The sequence below is a fragment of the Musca vetustissima genome, unplaced genomic scaffold (assembly GCF_032173495.1).
Source record: "Musca vetustissima isolate MV318-11 ecotype Yass unplaced genomic scaffold, APGP_CSIRO_Mvet_v1 utg23056, whole genome shotgun sequence".
Taxonomy (NCBI): domain Eukaryota; kingdom Metazoa; phylum Arthropoda; class Insecta; order Diptera; family Muscidae; genus Musca; species Musca vetustissima.
In genome coordinates this window covers 11,785-39,598 of record NW_026872605.1, presented here as the reverse complement: position 1 = coordinate 39,598, position 27,814 = coordinate 11,785, and the positions used below count along the sequence as shown (strand labels likewise).

At 38.4% G+C, this 27,814-nt stretch overlaps 2 protein-coding genes across 2 annotated transcripts; one reads left to right on the top strand and one right to left on the bottom strand.

The window, feature by feature from the left end:
* The first annotated feature begins 5,345 nt into the window (after positions 1 to 5,345).
* Positions 5,346 to 16,633, top strand: LOC133331752 (multiple epidermal growth factor-like domains protein 10). Its single transcript, XM_061540161.1, has 4 exons — positions 5,346 to 5,425; positions 5,495 to 5,665; positions 11,583 to 13,406; positions 16,405 to 16,633. Exons 1-4 carry the CDS (start codon positions 5,346 to 5,348, stop codon positions 16,631 to 16,633), a joined length of 2,304 nt encoding a protein of 767 aa, XP_061396145.1.
* A 4,197-nt stretch (positions 16,634 to 20,830) lies between these two features.
* LOC133331644 (uncharacterized) lies at positions 20,831 to 24,109 on the bottom strand. The gene is made up of 3 exons (XM_061540061.1): positions 24,100 to 24,109; positions 21,310 to 23,124; positions 20,831 to 21,252 (listed from the first exon to the last, which is right to left on the bottom strand). The coding sequence occupies exons 1-3, from the start codon at positions 24,107 to 24,109 to the stop codon at positions 20,831 to 20,833; spliced, it is 2,247 nt and encodes a 748-aa protein (XP_061396045.1).
* Positions 24,110 to 27,814: the final 3,705 nt, after the last annotated feature.

Genomic DNA, 27,814 nt, shown 5'->3' with positions numbered 1-27,814 from the left:
CAACGACCTATACCAGGCGTGGATTTTTTAAAAATATTTTTTCAACGACCAGGCGTGGATTTTTTAAAAATATTTTTTCAACGACCTATACCAGGCGTGGATTTTTTAAAAATATTTTTTCAACGACCTATACCAGGCGTGGATTTTTTAAAAATATTTTTTCAACGACCTATACCAGGCGTGGATTTTTTAAAAATATTTTTTCAACGACCTATACCAGGCGTGGATTTTTTATAAACATTTTTTCAATGACCTATACCAGGCGTGGATTTTTTATAAACATTTTTTCATTGGCCTATACCAGGCGTGGATTTTTTATAAATATTTTCTAAAGAGTAGGGTACCACTCCAATTCCTCCTCACCCAACAACACCCTGCCTTTTCACATAAATAAATGCATTTCTTTAATAAAATTAAATGTGTCATTGGAATTATTTTTGCAAAAAAAAAGTACTCAATAGTTATTTATTTATTTTTTGTTCGCCGCATATAGCTTCAGACTTTGTCGCCTCGACAGATAACACTTCTCAGCGTTCTGGGTTGAGTGAATTAAAACAATGATCATTCATCGTCGTTAATGGCAATGGATGTACGTACAACTTCATAAGGATTCATAATCGAATATGGATTTGTAAAGAGCAGCGATTCAAACCAGTGCCCAACAACAAATTCAACGATGGGAAATTATTTTCTGGCAAAATTTTTTATTGTGAAATTTTTATGGAAAAAAACCCTTTGTGGAATTCGGGTAACACAAGGCAACAATATATTTAAAAAAAATCCAAGCCTATTGTAGATGGTCGAAAATAACTTTTAAAAAATCCACGAAAATAACATTTAACAAGTGAAAAAGTTCATATATAGTTCATTATCGAACCTTACGTTCCAGTTTTTTTATCTCGATATCCTCCGCAGGTGAAATGATTGCAACAGAGTCGTAAAACTAAACCCAAAACGCGAAACAATTTCGATAACTATTTTTATATAAACAAGTGAAAAAGCGTTTAGTTCGGCCGGGCCGAACTTTGGATACCCTCCACCAGAGGTATACTAACAGATACTAGCATCGAAAATATCAGGTACATACTAATAGGGGGACCTATACCAAAAATTCAATGTACACCAAATATAAATTTCAGCAATTTTTAATGGATTCCTAAAAAAATCCCAAAAAAACTGGTCCGGTATTGACGACACATGGTAGTGTGCAATTAAGAGGTCTTCAAAATACTGCAATTAAGAGGTCACAGTTATACAAGGCCATCACCAATATACACAGGTTTTATTTCGGCCTTATTGTGAACCGATATAGCTCTATTTCGAAATTAACATTTTTGCATCAGAATACATTTCTTTACGCTAAATATTAAAAACACCGAAATTCGGCAGGTGAAATAATTACAACAGAGTCTTAGAACCAAACCCAAAACGCGGAACAAATCAGATAACTATTTTGATATAAACCAGTAAGGAAAGTAGTAAAGTCGGACGGGGCTGATTTTACGATACCCTTAACCACTGTGGGTATATTCAACAGATGAATCCTAACAGACGTCGAATTTTTGAAGGACCATTAACATGAAAATGGATCCATAAACATGTTATTCTGCAACCTATACCATATTTCTCATTTTGTCAGATACATGGTTGCTTCAAGCTATGTTATATCTACTTCATTACGCTGTCCAATTTTTTTGTAAATCGGCCTACCTTGAGGTCTTTGGTGAACCATTTATATATCGGACGAAAATATATATGGGAGCTATATCTAATCTGGACCGATTTTCAGGAAACTTAACCCACATCATTCTAGACATAATTCAGTACGCTGTCCCAAATTTCGTGCAAATCGAAAGATATATAGGGACTTTGGTACACCATTTACATAAAATCGGACGAAAATATATATGGGTGCTATATCTAAATCTGGACCGATTTTCAGGAAACTTAACACACATCATTTCAGTAGGCTATACCAAATTTCGTGCAAGTCGAAAGGTATATAGGGACTTTGGTACATCATTTACATAAAATCGGACGAAACTATATATGGGAGCTATATCTAAATTTGGACCGATTTGAAGGAAACTTAGCACACGTCATTCTAGACTTAATTCACTATACTCTGTAAAAATTCGTGCCAATATATGATTTTCAGGGACTTTGGTGCACCATTTACCCAAAAAACGGACGAAACTATATATGGGAGCTACATCTAAATCTGTACCGATTTTCACGAAACTTTGCACACATCGTTCTAGACCATATTAGGCTATACCAAATTTCGTGCAAATCGAAAGATATATAGGAACTTTGGTACATCATTTACCTTAAATCGGTAGAAAATATATATGGGAGCTATAACTAAATTTGAACCGATTTTTCCCAATTTCAATAGGGTTCGTCCTTGGGCCAAATGAGTGAGCTGTGCCAAATTTCATCCAAATCGGATCATAAATGCGACCTGAACTTGGTTTACAATTTAACATCAACAGACGGACGGACGGACATGCATAAATCGACTCAGAAAGTGATTCTATGCATATTCCCAAAAGGAACCATGTGTCTATTTCGATTCCTTTTGCCTGTTACAAACATATGCACAAAGACATAATACACTGTACCACAATGTGGTGAAGGGTATAAAAAGGGGGTTATATGGGACGACCCCAAAAAGGGGGCGAATATTAATAATTTTTGGTAGGGAGATTTGTTACAATGTACGACTATAAAATACCAAGTTGCAGCGAATTCGGTTGTAAAACGCGCTCAAGAACCCCAAAATACAGAAAATTAGGGTTACCCTTACATGGGGCCTACCCCAACAAATATACCTATATTCATAATTTTTTGTGGAGATACTTGGAACCCCCAAATACTGAAAATTAGGAGGTACTGTTATATGGGGACTACCAGTAAAAGTGGACTTATAATTATAATTTTTTGCGGATACATTTAGTACCCATTAGGAACCTAATGTACCAAATTGCAGCGGATTCGGTTGAAAAACGCGCTCAAGAACCCCAAAATACCGAAAATTTGGGGGTTACCCTTATATGGGGCCTACCCGAAGAAATGGGTAGGCCCAAAATAATTTTTTGTGGAGATACCTGGAACCTATTAAGAACTCAAAATACTAAATTACAGCCAATTCGGTGGAAAAATACGATCAAACCCCCAAATACTGAAAATTAGGAGGTACTATTATATGGGGGCTACCAGAAAAAGTGAACCTGTATTTATATTTTTTTGTGGAGACATTTAGTACCCAAAAAGAACCCTATGTACCAAATTTCAGCGAATTCGGTTGAAAAACGCGCTCAAGAACCCCAAATTACGGAAAATTGGGAGTACCCTTATATGGGGGCTATCCGAAAAAATTGACCTATGTTTATAATTTTTAATAGGGATATTTGCTACCCAATAAGAACTCAATGTACCAAATTTGGCGTCTTAGAATTTTACCCTGATTAAGAATCTATGTACTTTATAGGGTCGGAAATGAATATTTCCATGAGTTACAAACGGAATGACAAAATTACTATGGTGGAGGGCATAAAAAAGCCACGCCTATTGTAGATTGTCGCAAATAACTTTTAAAAATCCACGGCTATTGCAGATGATCAAAAATAATTTTTAAACCAGTGAGCGGAGCAGTATAGTCGGATGGGGCCGACCATACGATACCCTACACAACTATCACGGAAATCTAACTTTTTGCGGATTTTTATTCCGAGCCTGGCAATATTTCGTGATAGTTGCACCCCTTGCCCGATTAGAGGTCAACAGCACATCTTCCTTACACTGACATATTTTCCGAATATTACTAATATTCAGTACTGTCCTTCAAATTACTTGTCCAGATTCCCTTGACCGTGGGTTGTGTTCTGATGTTTGGTTTATAATTGAAAAAAAAGAAAATAAATTTTCGGTCCACTTCAGCCCACAATTATTATCTGATCATCACCGAAAATTATAGTTTTTGTTCTTGACCACTACTGGAACCTCATGGAACATTTCAAAGCGATCAGCTCTATATTTCCGCCCTCCAGTGTGGTAATGGGTTACTAAATAATATCGCAGTACGTAAGCACCTGTAAATATATAAGTGTAATTGCCAGGTCTGAGTACATACGAGCATATAATTGGTATGAATTTAAAGGTCAACCACTCCTCTTGGATATGCTATCAACTTATCGGGTCTTTGTTCTTCATGAGTAAATATATACAAATTTCACACAAAAGTCAGGGTCCATTTGACCTGCTAAATATTGACCAATCTTTATCAAAACAGGCATGTTTATTCTTTGGCTTGATCCCCATCTCCATGCAACAATTCGCGTGGTTTGGGCCATAATTGCGGCCTCTGGAGCGACCAGAAAATCAGACAAAAATAAAGTTTTTGGTCCTTTTCATCCCCTAAATATTATCCGATCTTTCCCAAAAAGAATAGGGGTCTCCAATAGGCCGAACCCATCCTACAATTTCGTGAAGATTGGTCCATAACTGTGGCCTGTATCGTGTTTACAAAATATAATGGACAGACGGACGGACACGCATGTCTATATCGACTCAGCTAGTCGAGATATGACGATCGGTATACTTAAAGGTGGGTCTAGGACCAATATTTCCCTGACAACATAGTTGTGTAGGGTATAAAAATCCACGCCAGTTGTAGAAGGTCCCAAATAATTTGTAAAAAAATCCACGACTATTGTAGACTGCCCCAATTAATTTTTAAAAAATCCTCGCCTATTGTAGAAGCCTAAAAATATTTTTTTAAAAATCCTCGCCTATTGTAGAAGCCTAAAAATATTATTTTAAAAAATCCACACCTATAGTAGAAGCCTAAAAATACTTATTGAAATCCAAGCCTATTGACGATCCCTAATATTTTTGTTTTAAAAATCGACGCCTTTGAACTCCCTTTAATCCTCTCGCATAGCTTGAAATAGTTCATTTGCCTAGCTGTAATAGGTCAATGTATTCCCTAGTCATTAAATCCGAACAACAACAACGACAACTACGTGAACACTTCTTAACACCATGCTGATGATGATACTGATGAATATGACGATGACTCCAGCAGCACGAGTGCAAAAACCCAAATGCCTGCCCATCGACCCATTCTCCTGATAAGAGGTTCATGAAACAATGAACACGAAAATACGAAGAAGAAGACGAATCGAAAAAGAGATTGAATTGGAAATTGTTATGAAGACGTCTTCTGCGGATTGTATCAATTCCGTGTAAGCTATTCTTAAGAACGGTTGTGAAAATAGATTGAACGTGTTGTTGTTATTATTGAGAATTAATATATAAAAATTCTGTTAGAAAAATAAATCATGAAAATCAAAGTATTATTATTAGTTATGTTGGCCATCTCTGGCTTCAAGGCAGTTTACGGCTGTACCGAAAAAGTCTCGTAAGAAGTTTAATATCTAAATATTGGAAATAACACCTAATTGGAGATCGCATCTACCACCTTTTTTAGAACCACCAAATATCGTGTCACCCTGGTAACAATGCGCAAATATCCCGAACGCTGCGACTCATTTGAGTGTTCCTCAGGTCTAAATCCATTTGTGCTGCGTCCGATTAGAGAAACCTATACGGATATCGAAGAGGTCTGTTGTGAAGGTTATGAACGAGAAAGTGAAACTGGGTAAGTACGTGTAGTGATGCTAATTGTGTGCTGACGCCTAATACTGATATTAAGAAAAAAAAAAAAAAAACAATAACCAAATCGGAATAGGAATTTGCCATTAAGTCTTATCGCAGAATTATGACTCATGTCTGTGATTGGTGTGTGGAATACAAATTATTTTTTTTTCTTGCAATAATATATAATAATTAGGTGGTATTGAGCAAGAAGTTAGAAAGATTCTATGGGACCTACCCCGAAACTTACGCCAAATTTAGTAATTTTTGGTAGGTAGGTTTCCTACCCAAAGATAACCGAAAATATCAAATGAAAGCCAATTTTCTATAGAGCCTTCCTGTTCCTGTGTCCATTTACACCTTCGACTTCTTTGAGGCAGCGTTCACTACTGCCTTTCCCCGTTTTATACCCTTCACCACACTGTGTTACAAGGTATTATGTCTTTGTGCATATGTTTGTAACAGGCAAAAGGAAACGAGATAGACACATGGTTCCTTTTGAGAATATGCATAGAATCACTTTCTGAATCGATTTATGCATATCTGTCCGTCCGTCTGTAGATGTTAAATTGTAAACAAAGTACAGGTCGCATTTATGATCCGATTTGGATGAAGTTTGGCACAGTTCACTTATTTGGTCCAAGGACGAACCCTATTGAAATTGGGAAAAATCGGTTCAAATTTAGATATAGCTCCCATATATAGGTTCGTCCGATTTAAGGTAAATGGTGCACCAAAGTCCCTATATATCATTCGATTTGCACGAAATGTGGCATAGAGTACTAAATTAGGTGCAGAATGATGCGTGCCAAGTTTCGAGAAAATCGGTTCAGATATAGATATAGCTCCCATATATATCTTCGTCCGATTTTAGGTAAATGGGGCACCAAAGTCCCTATATATCATTCGACTTGTACGAAATTTGGCATAGAGTACTGAATTAGGTGCAGAATGATCTGTGCAAAGTTTCGAGAAAATCGGTTCAGATTTAGATATAGCTTCCATATATAGTTTCGCCCGATTTTAGGTAATTGGTCCACCAAAGAACCTATATATCTTTCGATTTGCACGAAATCTGGCATAGTGTACTGAATTGATATTAGAATAATGTGTGCCAAGTTTCGAGAAAATCTGCTCCCATATATATTTTCGTCCGATTTTATGTAAATGGTGCACCAAAGTCCCTATATATCATTCGATTTGCACGAAATTTGGCATAGCGTACTGAATTAGGTCTAGAATGATGTGTGCCAAGTTTCGTGAAAATCGGTTCAGATTTAGATATAGCTCCCATATAAAGTTTTGTCCGATTTTAAGTAAATGGTGCACCAAAGTCCCTATATATCATTCGATTTGCACGAAATTTGGCATAGAGTACTGAATTAGGTGCAGAATGATGTGTGCCAAGTTTCGAGAAAATTGGTTCAGATTTAGATATAGCTCCCATATATAGTTTCGTCCGATTTAAAGTAAATGGTGCACCAAAGTCCCTATATATCATTCGATTTGCACGAAATTTGGCATAGAGTACTGAAATAGGTCTAGAATGATGTGTGCTGAGTTTCGTGGAAATCGGTTCGAATTTAGATATAGCTCCCATATATATTTTGGTCCGATTTTAGGTAAATGGTGCACCAAAGTCCCTATTTATCCTTCTATTTGCATGAAATTTAGCATAGAGTACTGAATTAGGTGCAGAACGATGTGTGCAAAGTTTGGAAAAAATGGGTTCAGATTTAGATATAGCTCCCATATATAATTTCGTCCGATTAAAGGTAAATGGCATCGGTTCAGATTTAGATATAGCTCTTATATATAATTTTGTCAGATTTTATGTAAATAGTGCACCAAAGGCCCTATATATCTTTCGATTTGCACGAAATTTTGCATAGTGCACTGAAATGGGTCTAGAATGGCATGTGTCAAGTTTCGAGAAAATCGGTTGCAGAATGGCATGTGTTGGGTTTGTTGTTAGTCAGTTTACTTATAGATAAAGGTCGCATATTTATCTTCGTTCAATTTCATGTCAATGTTCCTCCAAAAAGGCAATATCTGTTAGCATTCATCTGTTGAATATACCCAAAGTGGTGAAGGGTATCATATAGTCGGCCCCGCCCGATTTTACTACTTTCCTTACCCAAACGTCCCTCTTCGAATTCCCATTACTCCTCTCGAAAGGAACAATTGGACTTTCTCCATCTTTGTTGCTTGCAAATATATTCCATCCAAAGTGGGGCCTTGTCGGGGGCACTTAAATGTCAATACAATGTAAATTATCATGGCCTCTGGATTTTCGTTCATCGCACCGCTTCGATAACATCTTTTGCCTTATCGATTACGTCAAAGAACGGTCTCATATCAAAATATACGGTCAGGTTCCATGTCGAAGTTACTACATCCACTGATCTCATATGATCTAGATACACCGCTGTGAAATTGTTTATTCCTCTGATTATGCCACAGGCACGTACCGATAATTGATCATAGGTACGGGCACTCTCTCTGGCTCCTGTATGGTCTCCTAACACTCCAAAACATATTTTGCTAATTGGTCTTTTCACAGTGCCGTCACAAGCCATTTTTTCCAAGAGTCTCCCCAACGGCCAACGAGCTGGATGTGTCTCTTCGTTCTATAAAATTACGATTTTTGTAAATTGTTCATCAGATTTTTCCATTTGTATCTTTGCTGCTAGGTAGCAAGGTAATGATTGGTCCAGCACTTTCAAATTTCTTTTTCTGAACCAGATTCCATTTGTCCCAGCACCCAATTCTAAACTGATAGTCGTCGGTTGAGGGTCCATCCAATATTGGACGGATCATTACAAAAAAGTATCCCGGAGTATGAACATCTAGATTTTCTTTTGCACAATTGGACCTCTCTCTCTCTCTAGAACACAAATGTCTCTCCTTACATGACTATGGAATTTTTCTTGTACCTCCCTCTCTCTAGAACATAGAGGTCTCTTCTTACATGCCTGGGTGCGGAAATCATTTAGATCAGGCATGCTTACCCATATACGCTACCGTAACTGTGGCTCGATGGGTAAACACATTTTCTCTTTCTTTCTCTTTGCGTCAGTCGTTTTTAATTGTGAATTCTCAGTTACGCTCGCACAAACTTGCTCTCAATTTAATTTTGCCCAACACTGATTTAGATGAGCTGATGGTATTGATGATTCCGGCGATAGCATCTAAAAAGGTGTAACATCGACCACATTCTGTTGTGTCGATTTATGGATGAAGGTCTTGACTCGACTTATAAATGATCCACTGGAATCCACTGAATGGTTGATTTCAAGGTTGAATTCTTTCACTGTGGGTCTGAAGCTCACTCACAAGTACCCTTGCCTCTTTGGTAAGTTTGGGCTTACTTCGGAATATTCTAGCAAGTATATAGGTTCCTTGTGCAGTATAAATGATGCCTCGGAATTTCTTTTCAGATACCCGAAGATCTGAGGGATTCAATTTCAGTCGTCTATGTGGAGAACAATGTAGATATAGATTTGGCGGCAGGTATTTTCATATCTCTCAGATGGAATAACCCTGCCAAATCAGCGACCCGAAGCCAATACGCCGCCAATCAACCGCGCTCATTAATTTGAGAAAGATAAGAGGCTAAACAGCGCGGAGATATGGCCACTTTCAAGGTCTCCGACTTCTGTTTATAAAATCCACATACGATTAGGGATTCCCGGTTTCACTCAAACGGTCTTAGTTTGCGAATTCCGCATACGATTGGCGAGCAGTTTTGCGTGATTGACAGTAGCTGTTTTTTTTTGGGGCTGCTGCAATTGACAATCGGTTGACATCAGATGGTACATCGTGGATATCCGGGCGGAAGTGTCTGTCTGCATCACAATGTGATGATTTGAATGACTAGGTATATGGCAGACCAGGACGAACTGTTTAGCAATCAACACGTTATGTTGCCGTACCGACAGTATTCTCTTCTGCTCAAGAAGTTATCCACACTCGAAATCAAAACACATCTGGTAGCAATCCTTAAGGCACTATTTTGCGCAACTTGAAGATTAGGTCAGAACTGGGGCAGCATAGCTGAAGACTGAGCGACTCATGGCCTTGTATGTCGCTATAATGGTTTCTTTTTCTTTTCCCCAGAGGTGCTTGTCAGCGCTTTCAGGACCTTGCATTTTGTTTGGATTTCTCCTTTAATGTATGCTGCGGGCTTGGTAAAATTCAATAAGTTGTCAAATACAACAGCCAGAATCTTGCGGTACTGGACAGTCGGAATTCTTCGGTCATCGACTTTAATGTCTAGTTTGGTTCTCAACTTACGCGTTCAGGAGGAGAAAAGGGTGGTCGTAAATTTAATATCTCACTAATATCATCTATGTCTACTACCGAAGATACTATGGTGCAATCATCTGCGGGAAGCTTCGCAAGGTAAATGGTAAAATAGAGTTGTGTAAGGACACCTCATTGCGGTACGCCTATTTAGATTTTGCGGAATCTCGATTTTCTGCCTCGGAATTCTACATAATCCTGTCTACCACTGAGATGTTTACTAAGCCAGCGTTGAGTAATATTCGAATCCATTATGTCACCCATCAGAATCGAGTATTTAATCGTGTCATTGCTTTGGAAAAGTCCAACAGTCCGCGCTGTCGGGCGATTCTAATTGAGGCCATTCGCAATATATTTCATTATATCGTTGATTCCCGTCGTTGTGCTATCAGCTTTCCCGTCTAGTGTTCAGTCATGGAAGGTAACAATAGCGCTTCCAAAACCTTGGCTATTGGTGGAAGTCGGGAGATGGGACTGATTGGGGATATGATTCTCCTGAATCAGCCTGTTTTTTTGATATTGGAGGTGGGATAACTGGATCAACTTTCCAAATTTCTGGTAATACCAACAGGTTTACCGAGAGATTTAGAAGTTGAACGTGGTATCTCAACGCTATGGAACCGTGGACTTTTAATGGTTTTGCCTTGGCTTCAAAATCGGTTTGTGTGAAGGAGCATGGATTTGGCTCGCGTTGGAGTTGGTAGACAAAGTTTGTAATGGTTGATCCACTTTCCCGACGGTGATGGTTTAGCAGAGTATTGATATCCCCGTCAAGGATACAATCCTTGACTGTTGTGCCTGAAGGGGTCGAGTTGGTCGGCCAGGCCGACTGCAGCAGTGGAACAACCGGGTAAACACTGTGGAATTCTTCTAGCGTTGCCCAACTTCTCAAATGTGTTCACGATTGGAATGTTATCGGAGGCTAAGGCCACATGAGTTTGCCAAGGTGTTAGGGCTATGTGCGACGAGCTGATGGTCGTTATGTCTGGGGAGCTGATAGAGTTGACCGCAATTCTGGTTGGAAATTTTTCTTTGGTGGCTACAAAGTCCGAGTTTTCTATGTAATCGGCGCCCAAGTTGGACTGAGACCCACCCTTAAGGAGGTGCTGAAGGGATTGTAACTTGGCCCTATGGTGTTTACGGACGGGATGTAGTTTAGTTTACTCACCTCTTCCATCATCGTGTCAGACTCTTTGCTCCTCCAATATTCTATGATGTTTGCCTTCGTTTCTCGACACTGAATTTGGGCCTGTTTTAGGAAGTCAGGTCTAGATTATTCTTGAAGTCAAGATAAATTTTTTTTTTGACTGCGTGCTTGTAGCGATTCCTTCGATAACATATCCCAAGGCATCCATATTTTTAGGACAAGATGGGTCATGATTGCAGGATGTCTTACGTACGTGACTCGCGGACAAATCAACAAGACCAGACGGTTCTGATTTTGGTATTAATTTACCGTCTGGTACCATTTTACCATGTCATAATCCCCTAAATAAAAGTTCCCATCGATTTTAGGGCTTATGTATGTTAATTTGATGCTAGAGGTTCGGACCAGCCGAACTTATTGACGTTTTACTTATATTAAAATAAAATATTTTTCTCCTCTCTCATTTCAGAACCTGCCTGCCAAAATGTGCCGACTGCAAAGGAGGTCGCTGCATACGACCCGACATATGCCTCTGCCTTACGGGTTATAGTAATGCGGCGAATAGGACAATATGCGAACCGATTTGCAGCGAACCCTGCCTTAATGGCAAATGTATCGAACCGGATGTGTGCGAATGTAATGAGGGTTATAAATTCGTGACGGGCAGTACAAACGAATGTGAATCCCAGTGTGACAAAGAGGTGAATTGTGAAAATGGCCATTGCGATGTGAGCGGAAAATGCCACTGTAACGAAGGCTATCGTATGGATGAAAAACAACAACGTTGTGTACCGGTGTGTGAAGAGCCGTGTGAAAACGCGATGTGTACCGCACCGAATGAATGTACCTGCTGGGCGGGATATTCGATGCGTTTGGGATCGATTAGCCAATGTGATCCGGTGTGTTCGAGTGGTTGTGCCGATGGAGTGTGCAAAGCACCCGATGTCTGTGAGTGTAAGGAGGGTTATATGAATTTCGGCAGCATCGAATCGCAGGGTTGTATACCAGTGTGTAAGGAGAAATGTGTTAATGCCTTTTGTACGGCACCGAATCAATGTACCTGCTTCGAGGGTCATGCCTATCGCAATCGATCACGTAGCATTTGTGAACCCACCTGCCCGAAAGATTGCGAGAATGGTTTCTGTAGTGAACCGGGAAAATGTGAGTGCCACGAGGGTTATGAAAAAACCGAACCTCATCGTTGTTCGCCGGTGTGTAAGGAGGAATGTGTAAATGGCTACTGTTCGGCGCCGGACACGTGTAAATGTCACGATGGTTATGTTTATGCGGATAGCAAGGAGAAGGTGTGCGAACCCTTCTGTAATAGGGGCTGTCGTAATGGCAATTGTACGGCGCCGAATGTTTGCACCTGTAACTCGGGTTATCAACCTCTCTTATTTTATCATTGCATACCCATTTGTCGCCAACCTTGTATCCATGGCACCTGTACCGCTCCCGATACTTGTCGCTGTTTCATGGGCCACAAACCGAACCCCAACAATCCCAATCAATGTGATCCGATATGTAACTTTGATTGTGAACATGGTAAATGTATTGCACCCGGTACGTGTAGCTGTGATCCGGGTTATGAAAAGAAATGGGTAACGGGTAAATGTGAACCGCATTGTCCGCAGAAATGTGTGAACAGTATTTGTTCGGCTGGTGGGGTTTGTCGCTGTTATGCTGGGCATAAATTACGTGAGGGATCGAAATCCATATGCGACCCGGTCTGCTACCCCACATGTATCAACAGCAATTGTGTCGAACCGAATACCTGTGAATGTTGGGAGGGTTATGAGGAGACGAAACACTCCAATCTTTGTGTTGCCCATTGCCGGCCCTATTGTGAGAATGGTATGTGTGTGGCGCCCAACAAATGCCAATGCAATGAGGGCTATAGGGTGGTGAATGCCTCAACCCCTAACAGTTGCCAAGCCATATGCGAGGAGACTTGCATCAATGCTGAATGTCAGAAACCGAATAAATGTGTCTGCCTGGAGGGTTATCGTTTCTTGCCGAACAGCACGGTAGAATGTGAACCGGTTTGTGAACAGTCCTGTGAGAATGGCTTTTGTGTGGCGCCCAACACTTGCAATTGCAAGGCAGGATTTGTATCGCGTATCAATCCCGATACAGGGTATAACGAATGTGTCGGATTCTGTAATGAATGGAATTGTCGTGGTGGCACGTGTTCGTCATCGACAACTTGTGAGTGTCCTGCGGGTATGGTGTATGAAGTGCTGAGGGGAATGTGCGTGGCGGAGAGTGTGGAAAAGGAAAGGCTGTTTAATGGGTAAGTCAAACTTAAAAAAAATATATATTTTAAAAATCCAGGCCTATTGAAGATGCTTAAAAATAATTTTAAAAAAAACCTCTCCCATTGGAGATTCCTAAGAAATAATTTTTAAAAAAAATCTTCGAAATCCCTAAAGATCTGGAGATCCCTAAAAATAATTTTTAGAAAATCCACGGCTATAGGAGATGCTTAAAAATAACTTTTAAACCAGTAAGGAAAGCAGTAAAGTCGGACTGGGCCGACTATATGATACAATATAAAACCGTCCCAACTTTGGGTATGTTCTACATATGTACATATGGTTATATTCTACATAAGGAGGGAGGAAGATTCACATGAAATTGAACGAACTAAATATGCGATTTTTATCTATAAGTATCGTAAACCGACTCACATCAATCCCAACCAAACTTCATGCAATTTGAAGGAAATATAGAGGCTTTGGTGCATTATTTACCTTAAATCCGATGAAAATATATATGGGAGCTATATTTACCTGTACCACAGTGTGGGAAGTATACCCATAAAATCGACTATAAGTTCCACAAACCAATTCGGATGATAGTAACTGAAATTTTTAATATTTCGTTCCTTCTTAATCACTCTGCCAAATCCGCCAATATTTGCTGTAGTCACAATCGGTCAGACCAATATTTTTATCAAAAATTTAATATTCAAAACTCTGAAAAAATATTCTTTAAAAAAAATAAAAAATCCGATTTTCCCGAAACTTAGCACACATTATTCTACACTAAATTCAGTACGCCATGACAAATGTTGTGCAATTCGAAGAATATATAGGGACTTTGGCGCACTATATACCTAAAATCGGAAGAATATATATGGGAGCTATATCTAAATCTGAACCGATTTCTACGAAATTTAACGCACATCGTTCTCGACTTAATTTAGTAGGCCATACCAAATTTCGTGCAAATCGAAACATATATAGGGACTTTGGCGCACTATTTACCTAAAATTGGACCAAAATATATATGGGAGCTATATCTAAATCTGAACCGATTTTCACCAAACTTGGCACACATCTTTCTAGACTTAATTCAGTAGGCCATACGAAATTTCGTGCAAATCAAAACGTATATGGGGACTTTGGTGCACTATTTACCTAAAATCGGGCGAAACTATATATGGGAGCTATATCTAAATATGAACCGATTTTTACGAAACTTAGAACACATCATTCTAGACTTAATTCAGTACGCTTTGACAAATTTCGTGCAAAACGGAAGATATATAGGGACTTTTGTACACAATTTACTTTAAATCGGACGAAAATATATATGGGAGCTATATCTAAATCTGAACCGATTTACACGAAACTTAGCACACATCATTCTAGACTTAATTTAGTACGCAATGCCCAATTCAGTGCAAATCGAAGGATGTATAGGGACTTGGGTACATTATTTAACTTAAATCGGACGAAAATATATATGGGAGCTATATCTAAATCTGAACCGATTTTCACGAAATTTAGCATACACCTTTCTTGACTTAATTCAGTATGTTATGCCAAATTTCGTGCAAATCGAAAGATATATAGGGACTTTGGTGCACCATTTACCTAAAATCGGACGAAAATATATATGGGAGCTATATCTAAATTTGAACCGATTTTCAGGAAACTTGGCACACATATTTCTAGACTTAATTCAGTACGTTATGGCGAATTTCGTGCATATCGAAGGATATATAGGGACTTGGGTACATCATTTTCCTAAAATCGGACGAATATATATATATATATATATATGGGAACTGTATGTAAATCTGAACCGATTTTCACGAAATTTAGCACACATCATTCTATATGTAAATTAGTGGGCTACACCAAATTTCGTGCAAATCGAATGATTTTCAGAGTCTTTGGTGCGTCATCTACCTAAAATCGGGCGAAACTATATATGGGAGCTATATCTTAATCTGAACCGATTTTTTCCAATTTCAATAGGGTTCGCCCTTGGGGCATATAAAACTGACAAACTGACATGCATATATCGACTTATCGAAAATAATGTTTAACCATGTTTATTCCGAGCCTGGGCAATATTCCGTGATATTTGCACCCTCTTGCCCAATCAGAGGGCGAATATTACTTATATTCAGTACAGCCCTTCAAATTACTGGTCCAGACTCCCTTCTCTGTGAGTTGTGTTGTGATCATCCCCTTATAATTATGGCCTATTGATCGACTCGGAAAAAATAAATAAGTTTTCGGCCCACTTCATCCCAAAATTGTTATATAATCATCACCGAAAATTATAGGCGTTGTTCTTGACCACAACTGGGATCTCATGGAAAATTTCAAATCGATCAGCGTTATATTTCCGAACTCTAGTGTGGTAATGGGTTACTAAACACCTTTGAATATATAAGTGTAACTTCCACATTTGAGTACATACGACCATATAATTGGTATCAATTATATGGTCAACCACTCCTCTTCGACATACTATCAACTTCTTGGGTCTATGTCCTCCAGAGGCAAATATATACGCCATAAAATACAAATTTTGTAATTTTTCACACAAAAGTCAGGGTTCATTTGACCCACTAAATATTGACCAATCTTTATCAAAACAGGCATGCTCATTCTTTGACCAGATTTGACTCCTAAATATTAACTGAACAATAGGGGTCTTCATTGGCCAGTACCCAACACAACAACATTTCGTGAAGATTGATCTATAACTGTGGCCTGTATCGTGTTTACAAATTATAATGGACAGACGGACGGACACACATGTCTAGATCGACTCAGCTAGTCGAGATATGACGATCGATATACTTACAGGTGGGTCTAGGACCAATATTTCGCGGCGTTATAAACTCTTGGGGCAGCGCAAAGCAATAATACCCTGACAACATAGTTGTGTAGGGTATCAAAATCCACGCCTATTGTAGATGGTCGAAAATATTTTTTAAAAAATCCCCTCCTAATTTATTGGATTTATAAATATTCTCTTTTCTCTAGCGGTGTTCCTGTTTCTCGCTGGACCATAGCCACCGTGGCCATAATTCTCTTTGCCGTTTGTGTCCTGGCCCTTATTATGATATTCCGTGAAATAGCTCATCGCCGAGTCCATGATAAGCAGCAGGTGCGTTTAATTGAAAATCCCTCGTTTGGGGTACTCTTGCCAAATGATCGCCTAGAGGATGATGAGGAGGAGCATACAGATTCGACGCAAGAAATTAGTACTTAGGGAAAGAGGTTGTTAGAGGAAGGAGTTGTCGTGAGAGATATAAGACTCAAAATTGTTTGAAATTAAATTCAATCTCTTTTTAGATGTTTTTTCTTGTTTTCATTTTTATTATATATTTTTTTTCAAAAATTAAATATTTATTGCTATAATATATGAGTATATCACTTGCTATATACTATTTTTAATTTTTTTTTGTTTTTGTCTTAAATTTAAAAATTTACAAACAATACATATATACATTGACATATATATTACATACATATATAAATAACATAGAACATATATATTATCACACTTAAATTTAAAATAATCGTTATATACTTTAAGTACATTTGTTTGAGTTTTTGTTTTTTTTTTGCATTGTGATTTTTAAATAACTTTTTTTAATTTAATTTTTTAAAATTTAAATAATTTATAAATTTAATTTTATAAATTTATAATTTTTAATAAACGTATTTTTGATTTTTTTATATGTAATGATTTTTTTATTTTTAATAAATATTAAATAAAATGCTTGGCATTAAATCATTTTTTTAATACTATGTGATTTTTTTCTATTTATAAAAATTGCATTTGTTGTAATAATTAAATTAAAAATAAAATATTTCATAACTAAATATATTATACAATTAAATTGACTATATTACTTAGGGGAAGGGGGTGAGAGAAGCGCCAAAAAAGGGGCAAATCCAAAGCAGGTTTTCAAAAGACAGAAAATATATAAATTAAAAAAAAAATTCACCCTTATTGAAGATCTCTAAAAATATTTTTTTTTATATTTCATTTTTATTCAGTGAGCGGAGCAGTATAGTCGGACGGGGCCGACCCTACACAACTTCCACGAAAATCTAAGTTTACAGATTTCCTTCACCGTGGGTTGTGTTGTAATGTTCGGCTTTCAATTTTTTCCTATAGACCGACTCGAAAAAAAACCAGTAAGAAAAGTAGTAAAGTCGGACTGGGCCGACTATATGATACCCTTCACCACTTTGGGTATATTCTACATATGTATCCTAACATATGATATATCAACCGATTTCAGGGAAACTTGCCAGAGATTAATTTATATTACATCAGTACGTTGTGTCAATCGGCCTAGCTATGGATATTTTCACGAAGCATAGCAACATCATTCTAGACTTAATTCAGTACCCTATACAAAAATTCGTGCAAATCGAAAGATATATAGGACTTTGGTGCACCAATTACATAAAATCGGACGAAAATATATATGGGAGCTATATCTAAATCTGAACCGATTGTAACGAAACTTTGCACACATCATTCTAGTATCAATTCAGTACGCCATGTCAAATTTCGTGCAAATGGAAAGATATGTATTGACTTTGGTGCACCATTTACATTAAATCGGACGAAAATATATATGGGAGCTATATCTAAATCTGAACCGATTTTCAGGAAACTTAGCACACATCATTCCACACTTAATTCAGTACGCTATGCCAAATTTCGTGCAAATCAAAATATATATAGGTACTTTGGTGCACCATTTACCTTAAATCGGACGAAAATATATATGGGAGCTATATTTAAATCTGAACCGATTTTCAAGAAATTTTACAGACATCGTTCTAGACTTAATTCAGTACGCTATGCCAAATTTCGTGCATATCGAAATATATATAGGTACTTTGGTGCACCATTTACCTTAAATCGGACGAAAATATATATGGGAGCTATATCTAAATCTGAACCGATTTTCACGAAACTTGGCACACATCATTCTAGACTTAATTCAGTAGGTCATACCAAATTTCGTGCAGATCGAAACATATATAGGTACTTTGGTGCACCATTTACCTTAAATCGGACGAAAATATATATGGGAGCTATATCTAAATCTGAACCGATTTTCAAGAAATTTTACACACATCGTTCAAGACTTAATTCAGTACGCTATGCCAAATTTCGTGCAGATCGAAATATATATAGGTACTTTGGTTCACCATTTACCTAAAATCGGACTAAAATATATATGGGAGCTATATCTAACTCTGAACCGATTTTCTCGAAACTTAACACACATCATTCTAGACCTAATTCATTTCGCTATACCCAATTTCGTGCAAATCGAACGATATATAGGGACATTGGTACACCATTTACATTAAATCTGACGAAAATATATATGGGAGCTATATCTAAATCTGAACCGATTTTCAAGAAATTTTACACACATCTTTCTAGACTTCATTCAGTGTGCTATGCTAAATTTCGTGCAGATCGAAACATATATAGGCAATTTGGTGCACCATTTACCTTAAATCGGACGAAAATATATATGGGAGCTATATTTAAATCTGAACCGATTTTCAAGAAATTTTACAGACATCGTTCTAGACTTAATTCAGTACGCTATGCCAAATTTCGTGCATATCGAAATATATATAGGTACTTTGGTGCACCATTTACCTTAAATCGGACGAAAATATATATGGGAGCTATATTTAAATCTGAACCGATTTTCAAGAAATTTTACAGACATCGTTCTAGACTTAATTCAGTACGCTATGCCAAATTTCGTGCATATCGAAATATATATAGGGACTTTGGTGCACCATTTACATTAAATCTGACGAAAATATATATGGGAGCTATATCTAAATCTGAACCGATTTTCAAGAAATTTTACACACATCTTTCTAGACTTCATTCAGTGTGCTATGCTAAATTTCGTGCAGATCGAAACATATATAGGCAATTTGGTGCACCATTTACCTTAAATCGGACGAAAATATATATGGGAGCTATATCTAAATCTGGACCGATTTCCAGGAAACTTAACACACAGCATTCTAGACCTAATTCATTACGCTATGCCAAATTTCGTGCAAATCGAAAGATATTTAGGGACTTTGGCGCACTATTGACCTTAAATCGGACGAAAATATATATGGGAGCTATATCTAAATTTGAACCGATTTCCAGGAAACTTAACGCACAACATTCTAGACCCAATTCATTACACTATGCCAAATTTCGTGCAAATCGAAAGGTATATAGGGACCGTTTATCTTAAATCGGACGAAAATATATATGGGAGCTATATCTAAATCTGAACCGATTTTTCCCAATGTCAATAGGGTTCGTCCTTGGGCCAAATAAGTGACCTATGCCAAATTCCAATTCGGATCATAAATGCGACCTGTACGTTGTTTACAATTTAACACAGACAGACAGACGGACGGACATGCATTAATCGACTTAAAAAGTGTTATTGATCCTCTTAGAAAACTTCAAAGCGATCCGCGCTATATTTTCGCCCTCAAATGTTATTGATCCTCTTAGAAAACTTCAAAGCGATCCGCGCTATATTTTCGCCCTCAAATGTGGTAATGGGTTACTAAATAATATATGAATACGTAAGCACCTGCAAATATTTACGTGTAACTCCCACATCTGAGTACATATGACAATATAATTGGTATCAATTTAAAGGCCAACGACTCCTCTTGGATATACTATCAACTTCTGGGGTCTATGTCCTTCAGGGGTAAATATATACGCCTCAGAATAAAAATGTTGTAATTTTTTACACAAAAGACGGGGTCCATTGTTGACCGATCTTTATCAAAACCGGCATGCTTATTCTTTGGTCCGATCCCTTCTCCATGTAAAATTTCACGATGTTCGGACGCTAACTGCGGCCTCTGGAGAGACCAGAAAAACCGACAAAGATTGGTCCATAACTGTGGCCTGTATCGTGTTTACAAATTATAATGGACGGACAGACACACATGTCTAGCTCGACTCAGCTAGTCGAGATATGACGATCGGTAAGCTTAAAGGTAGGTCTAGGACCAATATTTCGCGGCGTTACAAACTTTTGGGGCTGCACAAAGCTATAATACCCTGACAACATAGTTGTGTGGGGTATAAAAATCCACGCCTTGTGAGGATGCTTTAAAAAATATTTTTTTTAAATATTTCATATTTTTTCAAAAATTGAAAAATTGGAAAAATACATATTTTTTTAAATCTGCACCTCTCCCTTTAGAAGCCCTAATGTTTCTTCTTTTCCGATTTTTTTCTCAATTACCTCACCCCCTCCCCCCTTAATACTTAAAGCTATCTGAAGTTTTTTTTTGTTTCTTAGAGAAAAGCTTCTTGATTACCGATTGATCTAAAAAATATTGTCCTCTTTTGCTGTGGCGGTTTCGGGTACTTCTCCTTTGGTCATGGTGGCTTATCTTGGGGTTCAGGTGGTTCGCCATGAGGTGGTTGTGCCACTGGTGGCGGTGATAGCGGCGTGGTTACTGTCTGAGGTGATTGTGGCGGATCTCTCCGACTATGACTACATGAGTGTGAGGTATTTACTGGAGAATTTTGCGAAGCAATAACTATGGCCTTTACCGTTAAAGGCTGTTGCGATTTTTGCAGGGCAGCATAAAGCCCAGTGAATTCTGGACTAAGTCCCGAATCACCATCTTCCATGACCACCGAACTATCGGCCGCCGACGGTATGGTGGGTAGAAAACGTACCCCCAACCGGGGTGGTGAGGAGTCCTCCTCCTCTTGTACAGCCTCCTGGCGTACCAAACGGGGTTTGGGTAGGGTCGAAGAAAACTGTGGGTGCTGATGCTGTTTGTTCGGATGGGCTAGAAAGATAGGAGGGGTTATTAATTACCAAAATATTGAATATTAATGTTTTATACTTATTATGGATGGTAGCGGAGTGGTACTCCCCGCACTGGACCTGGACAACCTAAATGTCGAAGTTGAGGCCGTTGTGGCGGAGGCCGAGGAATCATTCCTCGATGAAGACAAATTCGAGTCCTGTGATGTCTTCCTTGTTATCAACCACGTCGAATGCCTTCTTCGATTGGGATCCATCATTTTCATGGGTATCGAACAAGTATGACCATGCGCATGGCCCGCCAAATGCTGCCCTGTTGCCGTACCATTACGCCAACTTGACGACCGTGAAGAGCAAAAATTCTCACTCGATATTGAACTGGCTCTCAGCTGCTTCTTCTGCTTCATTTCAGAGAATGGATATTGGTAGGGATCGTTTTTATTACCTCTACTGACACGACCCCGCCGCTTATCCAGCCGCTGAGGCCTATTACGTTCACAGCAGGTGACACAACAGGAACACCATGCCCATAATCGCTGCCAACTGCGTGACCATATGGAACCTTCCTTTTCTTGGATACGATGCCAAATGGGCATCTCGCCGGGCATCATGCGCAGACATCGGCATCCCGGTGGATGTACTGCCGGCAGTAGGGGTGGTAACTCTTTGGGTAATCTCTCTCCCGTTGTCATACCCCTACCTCGGGCCATGGCCCCAGCACTTCTCGTCACCCTTGTCTCTTCGAAGTGCTTACACAGATTTACACAATCCTTTTTAAACTGCTTCGTCATAATCGCATAGAGAAAGGGGTTACAGCACGAATTCAGTGGCAGTATGAAGACCGTGAAAATCTTTGCCTGTTCCAGGGATATCAACTGCAGACCAAAAATCGCCGTTATCGAAAAGAAAGCAATCGGAGACCAACATAAAAAATCCGTAAAAACCAACAAAGCCATTCTCTTGGCAATTCTTGAATCATTCGTATTCCAGGCCTGTGAACCCCGTATCGCCCAATACATTTTCAAATAACAGCCCATCAGGGTGAGAAATGCACACCCATTAATAAACATCAAAGCTATGACATAACTCAAACTGGCAATGCCAGTTGTTGTCTCGAACGGTAGGCACACGGCGAATTTCCGATAATCCGATACACCAACCAATGGCAGCACGGCCATGACTAGGGCAAATGTCCATCCCACTGCCATAATATAGGCAGCCTGTTTCAGCGATAGCCGTTTATTCAAATGTATGGCATGGGTTATGGCATAATTCCGCTCCAAGGTAATCACCGCCAGGGTATAGACCGACAATTCCGATGACAGCACCGCCAAGAAGCCACCAATTTGACACATTACCGACATTTGCCAGGGTATGGCAAACATACGAAACTCTCCCAGTGTGGAGGCATCCACAATGGCCAGGATACCCAAATACACACCCATAAAGAAATCCGCCGCAGCCAGGTTACAAACCAAAAACCTGGGCACATCCATTTTGGAGCGAGAAAAAATCAACACAAATACCACAGTACCATTGCCGAGCAGGGCCAAGAGGAATACAACCCACACACCACAGCGCAGCGTCCACCAATCAAATAAATCGGCACAGGGTAAAAAGGGTCCAGGCATAGGCAGGCATTGTATGCTACCCGGAGTATGTTCCGATCCAATTGTGGCAAAGAGGCCACCACCTCCAAACGAATTGGCAAAGGTACTGGCCGTCCCCGTGGCCGATTGCATGTTGCCCGACCCCGTGCCAGTACCTGTTCCCGTGCCATCCTCTTCGAAATATTCTTCCATATAGGTGGGTATATTGCCGGGATAGGTGAAATCTTGGCCAAAATTATCCCATATATCATGCATTTCGGTGCCGAATTTTTTGCTCAAATTATCTGGAAAGGGAGAAGAATAAGAAATTAAAAAACCTATGCCTGGGCCTTATGGTAGGTCCTTAAAAATAATTTTTAAAAAATCCACGCCTTATGGTAGGTCCTTAAAAATAATTTTTAAAAAATCCACGCCTTATGGTAGGTCCTTAAAAATAATTTTTAAAAAATCCACGCCTTATGGTAGGTCCTTAAAAATAATTTTTAAAAAATCCACGCCTTATGGTAGGTCCTTAAAAATAATTTTTAAAAAATCCACGCCTTATGGTAGGTCCTTAAAAATAATTTTTAAAAAATCCACGCCTTATGGTAGGTCCTTAAAAATAATTTTTAAAAAATCCACGCCTTATGGTAGGTCCTTAAAAATAATTTTTAAAAAATCCACGCCTTATGGTAGGTCCTTAAAAATAATTTTTAAAAAATCCACGCCTTATGGTAGGTCCTTAAAAATAATTTTTAAAAAATCCACGCCTTATGGTAGGTCCTTAAAAATAATTTTTAAAAAATCCACGCCTTATGGTAGGTCCTTAAAAATAATTTTTAAAAAATCCACGCCTTATGGTAGGTCCTTAAAAATAATTTTTAAAAAATCCACGCCTTATGGTAGGTCCTTAAAAATAATTTTTAAAAAATCCACGCCTTATGGTATGTTGGAAAACACTTTGTTTGAAAATACTTTGTTTTAATTTATTTCAACAAACATATTCTTCTTTGAAAAGCTTTGTGATTTTCTAGTTTGAAAATATCAAACAATTTAATTGTATAAATTGTCTTGTTCTGAATTTCAATTTGTTAACAACAATTTGTTTCTTAATAAATATTCTATAAAATTGAATATCGTTGTGCGTTCCGCTTAAAAGGCAGATATATACGGGGAAATCTTTCCGATAATAAGAAGAGGAAAAACTATATATTTCCCAATAGGTTATGGGCCCAGGGCGTTGTGGTCTATTTTAAGCGGAATTGGTTTTTGTGGTTAACGCAAGAACATAGAAAAGAATTGTCATGGCGACGTCTCCAATGTTCCAGATTGAGAAGCTAGATGAACATAACTATGAGACATGGTCGGTGCAAATGCGCAGTGTGCTAATTCACACAGGATGCTGGAAACATGTAAATGGTGATGCGAAGAAAATCCCGAATTTGACTGCAGAACAACAACAAGCATGGGATGATGTTGATGAAAAGGCTCTTGCTTCTTTGACTCTTTGTGTGAAGCCTTCGCAGCTGAACTATATCAAGAATTGCAGTACGTCAAATGATGCCTGGGAAAAGCTAAAGGATGTGTATAAACCTAGTGGTCCTATGCAAAAAGTGTCATTGTATAAGAAGCTATTAAATCTCAGCATGAAGGACAGCTCAAATATGTCTGAATATTTGAACAAATTCTCTAGTATTTCAGATCAATTGGCAGAAGCTGGTATACAAATCCAGGAGGAACTTTTGGTAATAATCCTATTGTCGAGTTTGGAAAAGGATTTTGACAATTTTGTAATTGCCATGGAAACAAGGGACAGTCTTCCTACGCTTATGGTTCTAAAACAGAAATTGCTGGAAGAATGGGATCGGCGAGAACAAAGTACAAATGGAAGCGTATCTACAAATCAGCAAGCATTCGGAGCTGTTGGTGTCAAAGCAAAAAGAAATGGCGGTAAGAAAGGTGATCGAAGAAATGAAAAGGGTGCATGTTTTGTTTGTGGTAAAAAAGGTCACTACGCTAACAAATGCAAGTTCAAAGATGGTGAACATAAATCATTCACAGTAATTGCTGTTGCAGCCGGAACGCAAACAGAGAATGATTTAATGCAATGGTGTGTCGACAGTGGAGCGACAAGCCATATGTGCTCCATGAAAAATTATTTTACAAGTCTTGAAGATTCAGAAGAGACCATTATGTTAGCAGACAAGAAAGTCATCCAAGCCAAAGGAAAAGGATTCGTCGAATTGCGAGTAAACGGATGCAAGATTAAACTGAAGAATGTAATCTATTGTCCTGAATTGAATGGAAACTTTATTTCCGTAAACAAGATGGTTGAAAATGGATGTTCGGTGAATTTTTTCAAAAATGGTGCTGTGATTACGGATGAAGGCCGTACACTTTTTAGAGCTGCCAGGAAAAATGATTTGTTCGTCTTCGATGCTCAACCTGTAAGTAACCAAATTTTTTCTATTAATACTTCCGATAGTCTATGGCATAGAAGATTTGGCCACCTAAATTATCAAAGCCTGAAAGAGTTATCTTCTAAGAATTTGGTCAATGGCATGACATTCAATTCACACAGTGGCGAGAAATGTGATGTGTGCATGATTGGGAAAATCCACGCTGCATCTTTTCCCAAACAATCGGAGAGAAAATCAAAGGAACTGCTTGAAGTAATTCATTCCGACGTATGTGGTCCAATGAAAGTTGATTCTGTAGGTGGATCAAAGTACTTCGTGACATTTATTGATGATAAATCCCGCAGAATATTCACATATTTTATGAAGAAAAAGTCAGAAGTTTTCGAAAAGTTTAAGACATTCAAAACCATGGTGGAGTTGCAAACTGGTTGCAAAATTAAAGCATTAAGAAGCGATAATGGTGGAGAATATCTTTCCAACGAATTTAACAAGTACCTTGAAACTAATGGAATTAAACGACAATTAACTGTTCCCTACACCCCACAACAAAATGGTGTAGCAGAGAGAGCAAATCGTACATTAGTTGAAATGGGACGTTGTCTTCTTATTGAATCAGGGCTTGATCAAAGATTGTGGGCCGAAGCGGTTGCTACTGCAACATATCTAAGAAATAGAAGTCCGTCAAAAAGTTTGGAAAATACTACTCCAATGGAGGTATGGTCTGGGCGGAAACCAAGTGTTAATCATTTGAGAGTTTTTGGTTCTAAAGCTGTTGCGCTGAACAAAAACGCAAGAGGAAAATTTCAAGAAAAAGGCGAGAAAATGGTCATGGTTGGATACTCATTAGTGTCTAAAGCCTATAGGCTCTACGATCCTAAATCTGAAAAAGTTATGGAAAGACGGGACGTCATTTTTGATGAAGATAAGGCATTAGAAAAATCACAAGAGCAAACACCAGAATTGTATTTTTATGTGCCACCTGAAAATTTTGAATCTCTGGAATCTACCGAAGTGGAAGAAACACAGGAAATGAATATAGAACTCAATGATGAACATTCAAGTTCGGATGACAATTTTCAAGATACAGAAGATTTTTTCGGATTTACTTCTTTAGATGAGCAAGAAAATCCTGAACCTGCAACTGTTCAAAGAGGAAGAGGTAGACCAAAGATTATTAGAACTGGTAAACCTGGTCGACCCCGAAAAGAACATAACTTACTGAATAATGTGGTGGAGGATGGTATTCCTAAAACGTATAAAGAAGCAATATCCAGTAAATTATCTGCTAAATGGAAACAAGCCATGGAAAATGAAATGTTATCACACCATCAAAATAATACGTGGACAATGCAAGATCTTCCGCATGGATGTAAGGCAATCAATTGCAAATGGGTTTTTGCAATCAAGAAAAATAGTAAAGGACAGGTGGAGCGGCATAAGGCACGGCTAGTCGCTAAAGGTTGTAGTCAGAAATTCGGCATAGACTACAATGAAACATTTTCGCCAGTGGTAAGATATTCCACTATTCGAATGTTACTTGCATTAGCGGTAGAACACAAAATGCATTTACATCAACTAGATGTAGTCACGGCGTATTTAAACGGAGAATTGCACGAAGAAATCTATATGCGTCAGCCAGAAGGATTTATCGATGAAAAAAACAAAAATAAAGTTCTGCGCTTAAACAAATCCCTTTATGGCCTTAAACAAGCGGGTCGGGAATGGAACTTAACGCTAAATAACTTTCTGTGCAAGATAGGATTTCTCAGATGTGACAACGAACCTTGTATGTATAAATCAAATCGAAACGGTCATTTGATGTTAATAGCTGTCTATGTGGATGATTTAATAGTTGGATGTGAAAATGAAAACGAAATTTTGAAACTTAAGGAAGAAATTGCAACCAATTTCGAAGTGACTGATAAAGGACTGTTAGAGCACTTCCTGGGAATGGAGTTTCATCGAGATGGAAAAACCGGTGAAATTAAAATATCTCAAACTAATTTCATAAACGAAATGTTAAAGGAGTACGGTATGGAGAATTGTAGACCAGTTTCAGTGCCACTGACTCCTGGTTTTCAGAGTAATTGTGAAGGTGAATGCAGGAAAATAGATCCCACCGAATACCAATCTTTGATCGGTTCCCTGCTTTACTTGGCTCTGACAACTCGCCCTGATATACTCCATTCAGTTACCAAGCTTTCGCAAAGAAATGCGGATCCACACTTAGAACATTGGACAGCAGCAAAACACATTCTAAGATATTTAAAAGGTACTAAAGATATGAAACTTCACTTTAGTTGTGGAAATGGCAAACTCATTGGTTACGCAGATGCTGATTGGGGAGGATGTACTACAGATAGAAAGTCATATTCTGGATCAGTATTTTTTATTGGAAATTGTGTGATTTCTTGGGAATCCAAGAAACAAGATACTGTCGCTTTGAGCAGTACCGAAGCAGAGTATGTGTCAACTTCTAACGCATCGAAGGAAGCTGTATATTTAGGTCGATTACTTCACGAACTGGGATTTCTGCAAGAAAACTGCGTTCCTATCAATGTCGACAATCAAGGTG